Source organism: Monocercomonoides exilis (assembly GCF_001643675.1).
Source record: "Monocercomonoides exilis strain PA203 chromosome Unknown scaffold26-1319188, whole genome shotgun sequence".
Classification (NCBI taxonomy): Eukaryota; Preaxostyla; order Oxymonadida; family Polymastigidae; genus Monocercomonoides; species Monocercomonoides exilis.
Genome location: NW_027150571.1, coordinates 880,896 through 895,534, shown reverse-complemented (window position 1 = coordinate 895,534; position 14,639 = coordinate 880,896). Strand labels below are relative to the sequence as shown.

The 14,639-nt window shown below is 34.3% G+C and overlaps 1 protein-coding gene across 1 annotated transcript; it reads left to right on the top strand.

The window, feature by feature from the left end:
• Positions 1–10,473: 10,473 nt before the first annotated feature.
• MONOS_16302 (uncharacterized protein) lies at positions 10,474–10,779 on the top strand (the record flags this gene model as incomplete). The annotated part of the gene is made up of 1 exon (XM_067869216.1): positions 10,474–10,779. The coding sequence occupies one exon, from the start codon at positions 10,474–10,476 to the stop codon at positions 10,777–10,779; it is 306 nt and encodes a 101-aa protein (XP_067726337.1).
• Positions 10,780–14,639: the final 3,860 nt, after the last annotated feature.

Below are 14,639 nucleotides of genomic sequence, written 5' to 3'. Positions count from 1 at the left end.
CATCAGAGGTATTTGGAATTGTTTTTTCGAGATTGTTATTTGCTGAAGCGTTGGATGGCTGAAATTGGACATTCCCGTCCGAAGAGATGGACAGTGTGGAATTAATTCATATGAGGTATTTCATTGAATGTTTTGTTCATTAATTTGATTTCTTTTGCAAACAGGGCAGAAAATGATACAATTTGAGAGGAAAAGGAAAGATTACAAAGGCTGAACAGACCAAAAATGGATTGTTTTGAAAAGGACAAAGGCACTGAAGGAAAGAATGCAATTGTCAACGGATTTCTGTTTAATGTTTGTTTTTCTTGAAAGTTTTCATGAAATTTGATAATTTTGTTGTTAAACATTGCGTTTTGAATGACAATATTACATATGTTTTTGTCTTCGTGTTATTATATGACAGGATGATGGAAGTTATTTTTACTCTGTTTCTGGCAGATTTCTTTTTGGAGATGGCATTTTTGGGAAAAGATAGAAAGAAAGAGAAAAATGAAGAACGAAGAAATACAAAGGGAGGGAAGAGATAATGTTGAGAAAGGGGAAATGAGGTGAAGGAAAAGCAGGTAATGTGGCTGAATCAGATTGGAAGCTATTTTTTGAGGAAGCTTCTGAAGAGGGAAAGAGCAAATGGAAATGATGATGATTTCTTAAAAAAGAAAGAGTGAAGCCACAGGAGCTGATTTATAAATTTCAGATTTTGATGAGCCAACATTCATCAACATCGCCTGAAAGGGGAATCAAAGCACATGTACTTTGATTCAAAAGAAAACATTCTCTCACTTCCTTCTCTTCTGTTTTGAGAGATCGTCACTTATGAGCAAGTCACGATCACTGATCAAGGAAAAAAAGATGATTCCGAATAATCCTTTGGGAGCTGGACTTGCGGCCGAACCGAGCGCAGCGGCGCTTCCTGGTGGCCCAACAAGCGGGATTCCGATGTTTTCCGGACCCTTTTCCGCCTCCCAACCTTCTTCTTTCTCAACCTTGCAACCTTCATCTTCTTCAACTTCGGACGAAGAAAACCAAGAAGAAGATACACATTTGGAAGATTCATTTTTGGAAATATTCTGAAGACCACCGGAATTATCCTTATATGATCTGCCTTTGCCGGATCTAATGATTAACGAATTAATTTCCACCTTAAAGACTGAGGATTTATCACCCTTTCTATCTTGCGCGCCTCCTCCTTTTGTGAGAACCGCAAGTCCTTTCAAGGACGCATTAGACCAAGCTGGGGAAAGATGCGAAACATTTTTATACCCAGTAATGAAATTACTATTATTTGCTCACTCAAAGACTCAAAAGGATGATGCAGCTCATGAACCAATAGCTCAAGCATGTTTACTTCTCGCCCAAGCCCTGAAGGAGGCCAGAAACGCTCGCATTCAAGCAAGATTCGGATTTTCCGAAGCAGCGAAAATTAAGGAAGATTCAGCATCTACACTTTTAACCAAAAGACAATGGGATCTGCTAGAAGAATCCAGGAAAACAATGGAGTCAACTTCCAAAAGATGGGCACAAATATCTTTTAATTCAAAAGCCTTTGGAAAAAGATATTATGGAAAAGACAGAACCAGTCAGAGAGATCAACATTCACAATTTTTTCGTTCGGGCCCCCGGTCGTATGCAGGGAGAAGATCAGCAAGCACTTACAACAGAAGCCCTTCACAGCAGCGATCCAGGGGAGCGAGAACAAATTAAGCCAGTTGCATTCAACAGTTGGAGGAAGAACGGCATTTTTTGGAGATGCATGGAGAAGGATAGGTGGGGAAAGGCTGATAAAGAGAGGTGTTATTCCAATTTGGAAAAGCAAAAAAGCCAGAGAGAGACTAATCAATGCAAAGAATGTAGCTCATTGTCCACAACAGTCACTGGAAGCAACGATTGCGATGGAAAAGCTTATACAGGAGCAGCTCGAGACGAACATTATTCAAAAGATACCAAAAAGAGAAGTGAAACACTTAAACCCAGTGTTTGTCATAAGGAAAAAACAAGGTGGATGGAGGCAAATAATCGATTGCAGAAAGCTGAACGATGCAACAAAGTCTTTTCATTTCAAATTGGAGGATTACAGGACAGTGGAACGAATTATTGCAAAAGGAGATTATGCGACAACCATCGATCTAAGCCAAGCCTATTACTTGATAAAGGTGGACGACAATTTCAAGCCTTTTCTGTCTTTCGAATTCGACAAGAATTACTACTGTTTCAACGGAATGCCATTTGAATACAAAGATTCTCCAAGAATCTTCACAAAAATCATGAGAAAAGTGATAACATTCATTCGTCAGAAATGGAACGTAAAAGCAATCGCTTATCTGGACGATATTATACTTCTTCACCAAGATCAAAGAAAACTCAAATGGATAACTGTGAGAGTCGTCTCTCTCCTCAAAAGCCTTGGTTTGCTTGTGAACAAAGAAAAGAGTCACCTGATGCCATCACAAAGCTTCACCTATTTAGGATTCGATTGGGACACAGGCCATTTTCATGTTGCGTTAGAAAGGAAAAGAATGAATCATTTGACAAGGGAATGTTTCAAATGGAGGAAGATGTCCCTCAAAACACAAGAAGTGAGAGTGAGAGATCTGGCAGCCTTCATTGGAAAACTGAACGCCACAAGGTTCGTATTTCAGGAAGCTTCTCTTTTTCTTTCAACTCTGTATCGAACTCTGAACAACATGGTCTCGAGAACAGGATGGAATGGGAGGATGAAGATCAACCATTCAATCCTCCCAAGTCTAACAAAATGGATATCGAAATTGAAGGCCAATATTCCCAGGCAGCTTTGTCCTCTGTTTCTTCCAGAAGCAATCCTCACAACGGACGCATCAAGAAAAGCAATTGGAGCCTATTTAAGAAAAAGAAACAAAGAATACGACTTCCATCGTCCACTCCCACGTTGGCAACAAAACCAAAGCTCCAATTATCGAGAAATGTGGGCAATCCTTCAATCGTTAATCCATTTCACTCCCACACTGTCATCCAACCACATCAGCAAACTGCTTTTAAGATCGGACAACTCAACATCGGTCTTCAACATAAACAGATGGCATGCAGGGACAAACCTTCGAAGGCTTCTCACAAAGACATGGAGCCATATGAAAGCGATGAAAGTTCAAATGAAGGCTCAGTACATTCCGGGAAAGAAAAACGGGAGAGCCGACTCCCTTTCAAGATTAGAAAGGGGAGGAGACTATCAAATAAGACAGGAAGCCTTTCAAGAACTTGTGAAGAAGATGCAAGTGAAAATAACACTGGATGCGTTTGCCACTGCGTGGAACAAAAAAGCTTGTCGATGGTGCGGTCCCAGAAGCCATATAAACGAAGATGGCCTTCAACATCCTTGGTATGGAGAAACCGTTCTCGCTCACCCACCCATTCCACTCATTCTCCCGACAATCAGGAAAACGATTCTCGAACAAGCTCGAGTTCTTCTCCTTCTTCCCGATTGGAAGGGCCAAATATGGGAACCGCTGTTGAGAGAAACGAATCATGTCGAATGGACATCGAAGAACCTGAGCAATCTTCTAATACCAGGACCACTGATGAAGAAGATGGATGCTTGTCTTCCACCAGGGAAACTGCATGCAATCTTGATAAATCCTTAGCATCAAACGGAGAAGTTTGGTTCAAAGCCATCCTTCAGACGAAAGGATATCCCATTGATATGGTTAATCTGTGCGAATCCAGCTTTTCGCCATCAACATGGAACGGATATTTACTAAGTTTCGCTCGTTTCGGAGAAGAGTGGGCTGTGTGCAACTATGGTCCACCTCCAAGTGATTGGTTTGACTGGGTTATAAAATGTGCGGATATCTTTCTTAGACTTCACGACAAGGGACAAAAATGGTCTTCACTGTGCAAAACACGTTCAGCAATCTCTCTTGCGTCTCAACTTTTATTCGAAAAGCAGTTAGCAGATTATCCACTAATGAAGATTCTTTTCCGATCTTTCAAAAGACTTGAAAGAAGAAAGAAGAAAAACAAGCCTCCGATATGGAATCCAAGAGTTCTTTTGGACCACATAGCAACCTTAGGTGAAAACAAACATCTGGATAATGAAACCCTCATGAAGAAAACAATTTGCCTATGTATCCTCTTTTCTGCATGCCGCTTCACTGAACTCGAAAGAATAAGCCTTTCACATTCCACAATAAAAGAGGACTCAATCGCCCTTGATACCTCATTGAAGACCGGAACGGAAAGAACGGATATCATCATCCCATTCCTCCAAGAAACGCCATTTATTTGCCCTGCATCAGCTGTGAAGGAATTGTGGTTAAGAGTGGAAAAGATACAAACAAATTCTGACCACTTGTTTTTGAACGAAACAACAAAAAAGCCCCTATCTTCAAGAGCCCTGAGAAAACTTGCATCTGAAATCATTCATAAGGCAGGTATTCCTGAATGTTTCGGACCATATTCACTAAAGCACGCTTCAATATCTGCCTTAACGATGTCTGGGATGCCCATAGCGCAAGTTGCAAAGTTCGCAAGGCTGTCTCCGCTAAGCGATACAATAACGAACTACTATTTTCAATCAGATGTTTCTTCCTCTTGTGCAAGAGCTATTGCAGTTCAATCAACCGAAAGCAATGTTCAAAGAGAAATGCAAAGTGACTCAGCTGATCCGCAGTTTGTGAACTTGAGAAGATCAGAAGAAAGTTATGCAAGTGGAAATGACAACGAGGATTCAACCACAGCTGAGAACGAACAGGAGGAAGTGGATAGAAGCGAAGATTCAGGATCTTCACACATGAAAAAACGTGCACGAATGTTGAAGATAAAATGGAAAAACAACAGATTTTGCAGCAATCAGGGAAAAGCTGTCTTAAATTCAAAAACGGATTGTCTAAAGCCAAGTCGAATCGAGGAACCAGAAGACAACAGCATCGAAGAACCTAAAGAGAAGAACCAGAGCGAAAGAAAGATCGAACGAGAAGTCATCCAAGAAAAATCCGTTCAGTTTATTATAAGAACCAGATCACAAGCAAAGCAAGAGTTACTACAAAAAATGCTGTAAAACGGAGATCTCTAAATCTACTTAATCCTTTTGATGCATCACGTCTTCCCAATTAAGTATTTCTCTCAAAACAGAAGAGAAGGAAGTGAGAGAATGTTTTCTTTTGAATCAAAGTACATGTACTTTGATTAAAAAAGAAAATATGACACTCACTTCCTTCTCTTCTTCCCGCCGCGTATTAATCCCACCCCCCATTGCGAATGATATTGTAGTTTCCACTTATTTTCCTATCTCTTCAGGCGCGTTTGTAATTTGCGCCATGTTACTCACTCCATTTTTCATAACATCTTCACATCACCGTTAAATTATATCGTAATTTTCATTTCAGATCAGTTGGGTGACTTGCCCATAAGTGACGATCTCTCAAAACAGAAGAGAAGGAAGTGAGTGTCATATTTTCTTTTTTAAAGAAAGTGATTAATACGAATGAATCACAATGTTGGTTTACTTAACAGTTCAATGAAGGAAACGAAAAGAAGAAGATGTTTTTGCTGTGGAAGTGTTTATTCTTCTACTTCAAATCTTCAACGCATAATTGCCTGTGAAACTATTCGTTTCAACAAGAAAGCAAAAATCGACTTCTTTTCAGATTTCCTTTTTGAATTTTGCAAATTAAAGGAAAATGATGAGCAACATTTTCATTGAGCTTATCGACAGAAAGATGCAAATAATAAAAACAACACATAATTCCAACATAATCAAGTTTCATTTATTCTTTATGTCCATCTTTTATGGCTATTTAACGCAGAGTTCTTTTTCGAGAGTACTGCTGGTAAAATGACGATTTTTTTTGAATTTTTTTGTTGGAGTCAATTTATTTTAACTGATATTTATCTTTTTTCTTTCTTTTTATTTGATTTATGAGCAAAAAAATATTTCAAATAAATAAATAAATAGTTTTGTTATATTATTCAACGCTGTTTTTGTTATTTTTTAAAAATTTTTGGCATTTTAATTGAAAGATTTTGAAAAGTTTTTGTAATTTTTGGAAAAAAAAACTTGTTCGTTTTTCCAAGAGTCGTTTGTCTCGAACATTCAAAATGTTTCCGTTGTTAAAGATCATCACATTTTAACATATTGATAAATTGTTTTTGATTTCTCTGTTATATAAATGTTCTATTAATCTTCCAATTATTCAAAAAATTATGATGTTGTAGAGAAAATTGTTTTCCTCAAGTCGTTTTAAATTTTCAAACAATAATCCTTTTAAGAATTCTGATCATTCAAAATCATAAATATCAATGAATAATCACTTCTTTTCATGCACAATTGAAAAGATTCTGAAAATGAAAGTCACCAAATATTATTATCGTTTGGTTAACTTATAATTCACCTTTTAATAAATTGTGCATTTTTCATAATATTTTTTGAGAGATAAATTGGTTTTTGATTAAGTGTGGGAATGTCATTAAAATTACAAAAAATTGAAAATTCGTCAAAAAGATAAGAATTTGAACCCCGATTTTTATAATTTGTCAACAAACATAAAATTTTCTGATTTTTCAGAAAATAATTATCTTTATGGAAATGGGATAATTCTTTAATTATTTCACCGCACATTGTTTGTTTTCACATTATTCGATCAAAATATACATTTGAATCAATGCAAGATGATGAAAACATAAATTTATTTTTATTTCAATCAATCTACTAATGCACTTTCTGAATTCTTCATATATTTTTTGTTGATCTTTTAAATATATGGGGGAAAATATGAGACTTCAAGTTTTTTCGTTGAAAAATCATGCGCTTTTGATTAACTTTTTGTGATACAAAAATTTATTGAAAATGAAAACATGTTTTGAATTACGTGTGAGTTCACAAAACATTTTGTTATTATATCAACGATGTTTGTTTACAGATATGAAAATCTAAATAATTTTGTAATCTGAGAAAGCGATATGAAGTTATGAGTGAAGCAATTATTTTGTGCTTTGTGCATAAAAATCTTGATAGTTCGTATTTTCCCCCATATATTTTATATAAATGACTAACCTTGATTGAACAAAGCATGTTTCAAAAATATCAGATGAATACATTTGAAAATTGTCAGATTTTTATGATAAAGATTTTTTTTTTTGAAAAATCATAAAATTTCATGTTCATTGACAAGTTTTAAAAATCAGGGTTCAATTTGTCATCCTTTTTATAAAAAAAGAAGAAACATAATGTTTTTATCACTTTCCAACACTCAGCCAAATACCAATTTTTCACAAAAAAAATTTTTTTTAAAAAATATGGGATGTAATATTTTGCTTTTTGAATTTTGTTCTATTCTCCTCAAACAAATGGGTGATTCTTTTTGAAAAGTCACAAATGTTTAATTTTCAAATAAATCAAAAATTTTATAAATGTCTCAAATTTCTGTTAACATGCACCAAACTTACCAAATATGGAATCCATTATTCGATAATGCTACGTCATGCATTCAAGTGTAGTTACGTGAATGTTAACAGAAATTTGAGTAAAATATGAAACTTTTGATTTATTTGAAAATTAAACATTTGTGACTTTTCAAAAAGAATCACCCAAATATATCAAAAATTTCATATTTTGCTCAAATTTCTGTTTCAGCTCACAAATCTCCTCAAGAGTGTTTGAAATAACATATTCAAAAAATAGCTTTTTAATTAGTGAAGTTTGGTTTTTGAAAAATAAAATTTGAGCAAAATATGAAATTTTTGATATATTTGAAAATTTAACATTTGTGACTTTTCAAAAAGAATCACCCAAATATTTTTCTAACTTTTTGTATTTTTCTGTATTTTTTTGACATGGGGATGAAAGACTTATAATGATAAGGTTGGAGAAAAAGGAAGGAACAAATCGTTGTTCTTTTTCATAAATAAAAAAATTATGTGCCATATTCAAAATTATTTAATTCGAAATAAAAGTTTTCAATTTTTAATAAAAATTTTACAAAATTTGAATAATAAATAGAGTTTATTGAACATGCCAAATAATTGAGTAATTTCAAAAAGAAAAAACCAGATTGATTTTTTTATTTGGGTGTTTATTTTTGAAAACATAACTTTTTTCGGAGTACTTTTTTTTGAAATGTTGTGAATCTTTGGAAAGATATTTTGCATTCAAATGCAAAACACTTTCCAATTGTTTCTTCAACAAATGTCTTTGCAAAAATAAAGATGAAGATGTCTTCGATAAATCATTTCTTTTTTTTTTATGTTTATTTGCTAATGTTCAAAGGAATTTTTCGGTTCGAAAAGATTGAAAGAAAAATTATGATTCCAAAAATAATCACCCATTTGATTATTCCGTTCAAAGTTAAAGCTTTAAAGCAAAAAACAACATGTTCTTTCAAATTTTTCTGTTGTTATCTTATTAAAAGCCTTTCATAATCGTGCAAAAAAATGAAGAAAAAAACTAAAAGAAAAAACGAAATCACTTATCCTTGACAAATTCAGTATGTGAAATGGTGGTTTTGTCCATCCGGACAAAATGTTTACTTTTTAACTACTAAAACCCACTTTTTGGATATGGGTGTTTTTTTTTGATATCATAAAAAATTCCGACGTTTGATCAAAAAATAATTTCATTAAGGGTGGGTGTGATAATAATATTTTTTTGTTGAAATTATACGAAAATGTTGTTTTATTTGAAGTTATTATGATTTATTAATAGACATTTTTTGTTGTAATATAGTTTTATTTCAAATTTTGAAAAAATAGAATAAACTTATCGAAAAAATTACGTTTCTTCAATAAAAAAAGCAAAACATCCTTTCAATCTTCAATAAAACATAAAAACAATATTTTCCACAATATTATCATCCAAAAAAATTAACATAATTATATGTTAAGCGAGTCTTTGAAAAGAAATTTTAAATTGATTTTGATTATCAAAACATGTTTGTTAAAACAATAAAATTTCAACAGTTTTTGCAACCGGTTCGTCAACCATCCTTTTCAGTTGTCTAATGTCCCTCAAATGTATTTTCTTTTGTGCATCTAAAAAATAATGAGGCTTTTGTTTTCTTTTCAAATCCAATCAGCTTCGTAAGAAATAACTATCTCCAATTTCATTCCCAATCCCTTTATCAAGCACACTTTCCATATGAATTCTCTCTCCAAACTCCACCGTTATCCTGCATTTCGAGATATCCAGCTTTCATTCATTTCCACCTCCTGCCCTGAAAACAACACAAAAACAGTCAACAGATAAATATTCATATATATATAATTAAATAAAGGCCAAACTGCTCTTCGGCTGTTTTTTGCCAAGCACACTCATTTCTACAGCCATCATCATTCAAAAAATCAATCTCTTCATTTCAGCCTCAGAATGGTCAAATTGCAGCATGGAGTGCATCTTCACAAAATATATCGTGTATCTCACTGGAGGGTCTTCTCAGGCTGTACACATTGTGGTGGATGTTCAGAGGTGTTTTTTCTGTTTTTGGCATGATCATCTCCTCTAATAATATTCTCAACCACACAAAGATGTATTATATGTTTATCTCATCAACACCAGGCACAGGAGATATATGGGGCAGAGAAGAGATGGAAGAGGATTATTTGTAGCAGGGGGTGGGAGTTGAGTGTTCTTTTGAATGTTAATATTTCGAGAGAGATTTTTGAATGGAAGAAATTCTGAGACAGATGGATGGGGAAGGAACAGGCGGAGATTTGGAGAAGATAATATAGTAAATATGTTGAGAAGTTGCTAAGGATGATGAAGTAGAGCTTTTTGTTGATGGGAGAATATTTTTTTGGAAGAGAAGGAAAAGAGGGCAAAGGCGGGAAAGAAGAAGAATATTCCGAAATATACAAATGGAAGAGGGGTATTCTTTGAGAGGAGAAAAGAGGGAGAGAAGATTTTTTGAAGATGGAAATGGAAAAGAAAGGAAATTGAGAGATATTAACATTTTCTATTTTTTGAAGAGAAAGGAGAAAGTCACAGAAAGAAGGCAAATGACTTTGAAGAAATGAAGCTCTATTGATCAATAACAGAACATCAGACAAATATTTGCAATTTTAGTTATTGTCTCGTTGCGAAGTTAACTTGTTAAATGAAATGTTTTATTCAGTAGACAACATCAAGTGGAACCTCTTACCTCTTCCTCAAAAAGCATTTTTATTGAATTTTTGTGGATCTGTCAATCGTCATTAATATTCTTTTTTATCATTTTTTCATCTTCACCTTCTTCTTCACCTTCATTTTCACCTTCTTCTTCACCTTCTTCTTCAAATTCCTCAACTTCTCCTTCGTCTTGTCCTTTCCCACCAACTGTTCAATCTTCAACTTTGCGGTTATCTTATTCTTCAGCTCCTTCTCAAACTTTTTCAATGTCATTTTCACTCAGTTGACATTGGATCGTTCCATCTTCCTTCGAATGAATATGAGCTGTTCAATCAGCAGCTTTATTAAGCCCACCAAAAATCATATCTTTTTGTTTCCCACTCCATACAGCAATATCATGGCTTTCAATGCGTGCAGTTGAATTGTATGATGTACATCTGAAGTACTTTCCTCTTCTGCAGCTGCGCATCCCGCTTCGCTTTGGCACTTTGTACGGCTTCCTTGTGTTGGCAAAGCTAACTGTGCAGAATGAGGTGAATAGACTTAAAAGAAGGAATGGGAATGCGGGGGCGAAGGAGCTGTTAGGCACATTGCATTCATCTGCTCGCTTTATGACACCGCTAAGAAGCGAAGAGAGAGTAGTCCAAGTTCAAATGGAAGAGGCAAAGAAGGTTGATTTCAGAATCAAATTGAGGGCAGAGCAGAGGAAATGAAGACAACATGAAGAGCCAAAGGCGAAGACGAAGAAGAAGGAGAAAGGCGAGTTTTGCACATCACAAATTGATGCATTCGACACAAAGCTGGTGCATGCAGCAACAAAATGTGAGAGAAGAAGGAGATGATGCTGAAGATGAACAGCAGCAGTTATTTTGCTCGTTCGACAGCACACTCTCATCTGCTCAGTCGCACATTCAAAGCACCACAGCCTCCTACTAAATTGTCCCGATTTTTCTCCCTTGCCACACACACAATTGTCTACCCCTTCTATTCTTGTTGGAACTCCTCCAAAACCACTCACTCCTTCATCTCCCGTCACATTCTCTTCTTCACTGACGCAGAAGTCCCTCGACATGACTAGCCCAAGCTCTGCCTCTTTATCGAGCATGTCTTCTTCTTCCTCTCCTTCCTCCTCTCCTTCTTCTTCTATTTCTTCCTTCTTCTTCTATTTCTTCCTTCTCGCTGCCACCTCTAGTGACTGTGCCGATCACTCGTGCGATTCTCGGGAAGAGTAGATTGGGCAATGCTGGCGTATTTGCAAGCATCAGTGTGTCAGCGACGAGTGGTGTGTTTGAGCCACAGAGCATCCTTCTGAACTATGCAGCGTATGTGGCTAGCCAGGGGATTCGGGTGGGTGGTGAGAAGGAGGGGAAGGAAGGGAAGGAAGAGAAGAGGAGTACAAATGAGCTTGTGTGTGATAAAGATGAAAAGGGTTCAATGCGTCTGATAGATAAATGCATCGAAAATGAGAAAGAAGAAGAAGAAGAAGAAGGTGATTTTGATAAAGATATAAGAAAGGTTCAGAAAGAAAGAGGTACAAAAGAGGAGATGAAAGAAGCCGAAACGAAGAACACTTCTGTTACGATTTTAGCCTCTTTTTGCCTTTATTTTACCAAATCTCAGAATTCGACAAAGATTTCGCAACAAATTATCGAAACGCCATTTTTTTCTCGACTTTTGCATGTGCGAACACATCAACTTCATTCACTTCTTCTTCGTTTCACACTTCATTATCGTCTTCAAAACCTTCTTCCTTCTCCTCCTCTTCGTTTTCGTAGCCTCCTTCGTTTTCTTCGTTTTCTTATTTGTCTTCACATGCATTGAAACAAGCAAAACTTTCTTCTTTTGCATCAGACTTTATCCTCTACTCCTTATTTTTCAAAATATATTTTCAATATCTTCTTATTATTATTCTTCAGCACCTTCTTCGATGAGGAACAAATATATAACTATTTTCTTCAAATTCTTCTCGAAACCCTGTATCCAATTAACTTCCAGAAACGCAAAAGAAATACTATTGTTATCGCAGAATATCAGATGAAAGTTAATGATTATGGAAGCGATTCTATTATTCGTAAAGAAAAGCCTATAAGCAGGAGTGTAGTGGAAAAGGATATTGAATCTGCATTTTGCGTTTAGAGGTTGATTAAGACATACGAAATCGAATGAATATTGAAGCAATAATTAAACAGGAAGTGTGATAGAAATGATGAGTTTCTTCAGATTTTACAATGAAACATGCTTTAAACATGTAGAAGATGAAACGATGAGGGAAACTTATTTATTTGAAAAGGCATATTTAATGGAAAATTCTATGAAACAGCCAAATATACAGCAGATATGTGATGATTAATCCATCAAAAGTGTTTTTGAGTCAATTTCATATATTTTAATTTTGTGCCTCCTCTTCAAATTTCTTCGATTTTACAGTCACTTGCACCAATCCACCTACAAGTCATCTCATGAAATGATTTCTGCCATATGATCTGCACCTTCTTCAGAAGCCCCGTCGCGTTGTGTGTCCTCTTTCAGGGCATCTTTGATAGCCAGTAAGACATTGCTTTGATGCCAAGATGACCATTTACATATTCATTGTCAACTGAATGCCCGTCGAGAAATACAAACAATTCAACATCACAATTACCAATTGCTTCTGTTCTGTCATGTCCCAACAATCGAATTGTCTTTCTGAGTGATGCACCTCATAAAGGCGAAGGAAGGCTCGTTCACGGAAGCTTCAAGAGAGTCGCTAACAAAATACAAATCTCTTCTTCCTCTTCTGTCCACACTTGAGCACTCAATCAGCTGAACTTCATGTTTTGGAAAAATATGTTTAAAGAGGAGAAATGCAAGTGCTGCCAGAGTAATTGATGAACATCGTGTGAAGAACGGAGCAGAAAGTACTGGAAATAAAAGCAAATAATATCATCGGTATTTTCTGAGGAAATTTTTGATGAGCAGATTCGAAACAGATGAAAGAGGAGCTGTAAATTGAAAATGAAGTGGGAAGAGCATTTTATTCGAAGAATAAAAAAAGACGTGACGAGATTGAATCAGTTGTTCCCATTGATTATTGATTCCTTTTCAACACAATCTCCATTTGATGAGTCCGTTGAACTGCACGACTGGAACTGAAATTTGGTAATGAATTTTTAGCTGGATTAACAAAAAACACATTAGATTTTCTTTTTAATAATAAAATTTTATGTATTTGTTTAATTATGAATGTTGTTTGAAAATTTTTTCTCATTAAGTTATGTTTCACTTGTTTAGACATTTTTATTTTCCTTTGAAAGTTTGATTATTCTTTGTTTTTTTTATATATTTTTGTGAAACTTGATCAAAAAAACACTTTTCCACAAAAACATCAAAAAGGTATGCTTTTTTTTTTATTAATTAATAAAACATATATACGTCACTGAAAAAAAAACTAAATACTTACGAAAATCAATTTATCTCTTAGATCAAAAAATACCACAAAATATTTTATTTTTTCGATTTTTGATCTTTTTTTATGATACAGTCTGTCCTTAATTAATGTTGATCTGTCCGAAAATAATGTTGATCATACCATGCTTATTAATTCAAATGATAAGCCATATTTTTAATTTATTTGATTTTGGATAAATAAGAATTTTTGAACTCAAGTGGGTGATGGAGTGATAACTTTTTTTTCAGTATAGGTGTGATTTACATTGTTTGTTTTTTGGTTTCATATTGTTTATTGAAAGATTATATTGTTCTTTAACAGAATATTTGGTAATTATCAATCTATCTAGTTGCCAATCTAACTAGAAAATGTTCGTAATAAAAACCCATTTCACGAATTGAATTTTGATTCCGACTACTTAAATTATTTTTGTTTTTATGAATATTCCATTTTTTGAAAAAAAAAATCTTTCATGATTTTTGTTTGAATTTTGTTTTCATTGAATTCATTTCAAACTACTATGACCAAAATTATTGCATCAGATAATGATAACACAATTAATTATTTGTTAATTATCGTTTAAATCTACTCTTTTAAGCTTTTCAACAAAAAATGGAACATGAAATAAATGTATTACAAAAATCAAATCCTGAAAATGCCAAATATTGTTTAACGAATTTAAATGCAACACATAAACATAAATAACACGACAAAATACCTGAAAATTTTATTACAAAGTAACAAAAAGTAATTGAAAAAAAAGAATCAATCAAATTTAACAATTATTACAAAAATCTGATGAAAAAAACATTCAAATGGAATAGCCTCAAATGCCTGATTCGTGTTTTGCTCAACTTAAATAAAAAACTTCCTTATAATGTTTAACGATAATCAAATGAAATAGTTCTATTTTCACCCCCTTTCCAATTGATTTTCCATTCAAAAAAGATGAATATGAAAGATAAAAAACAATACATCTTAAACAAACTTCAAGAAATTGCGACTTCATGAATAAATTGCAGCATTTATTGTGCGAAAATTCGTAAACACATTTTCTCATTTTTCAAAATACTTGACTTCAATTTTGTGATAAAAGATTGCTTTGTCAACTTCTCATTTGATCTCTTTCGTTATTTCACTAATTCT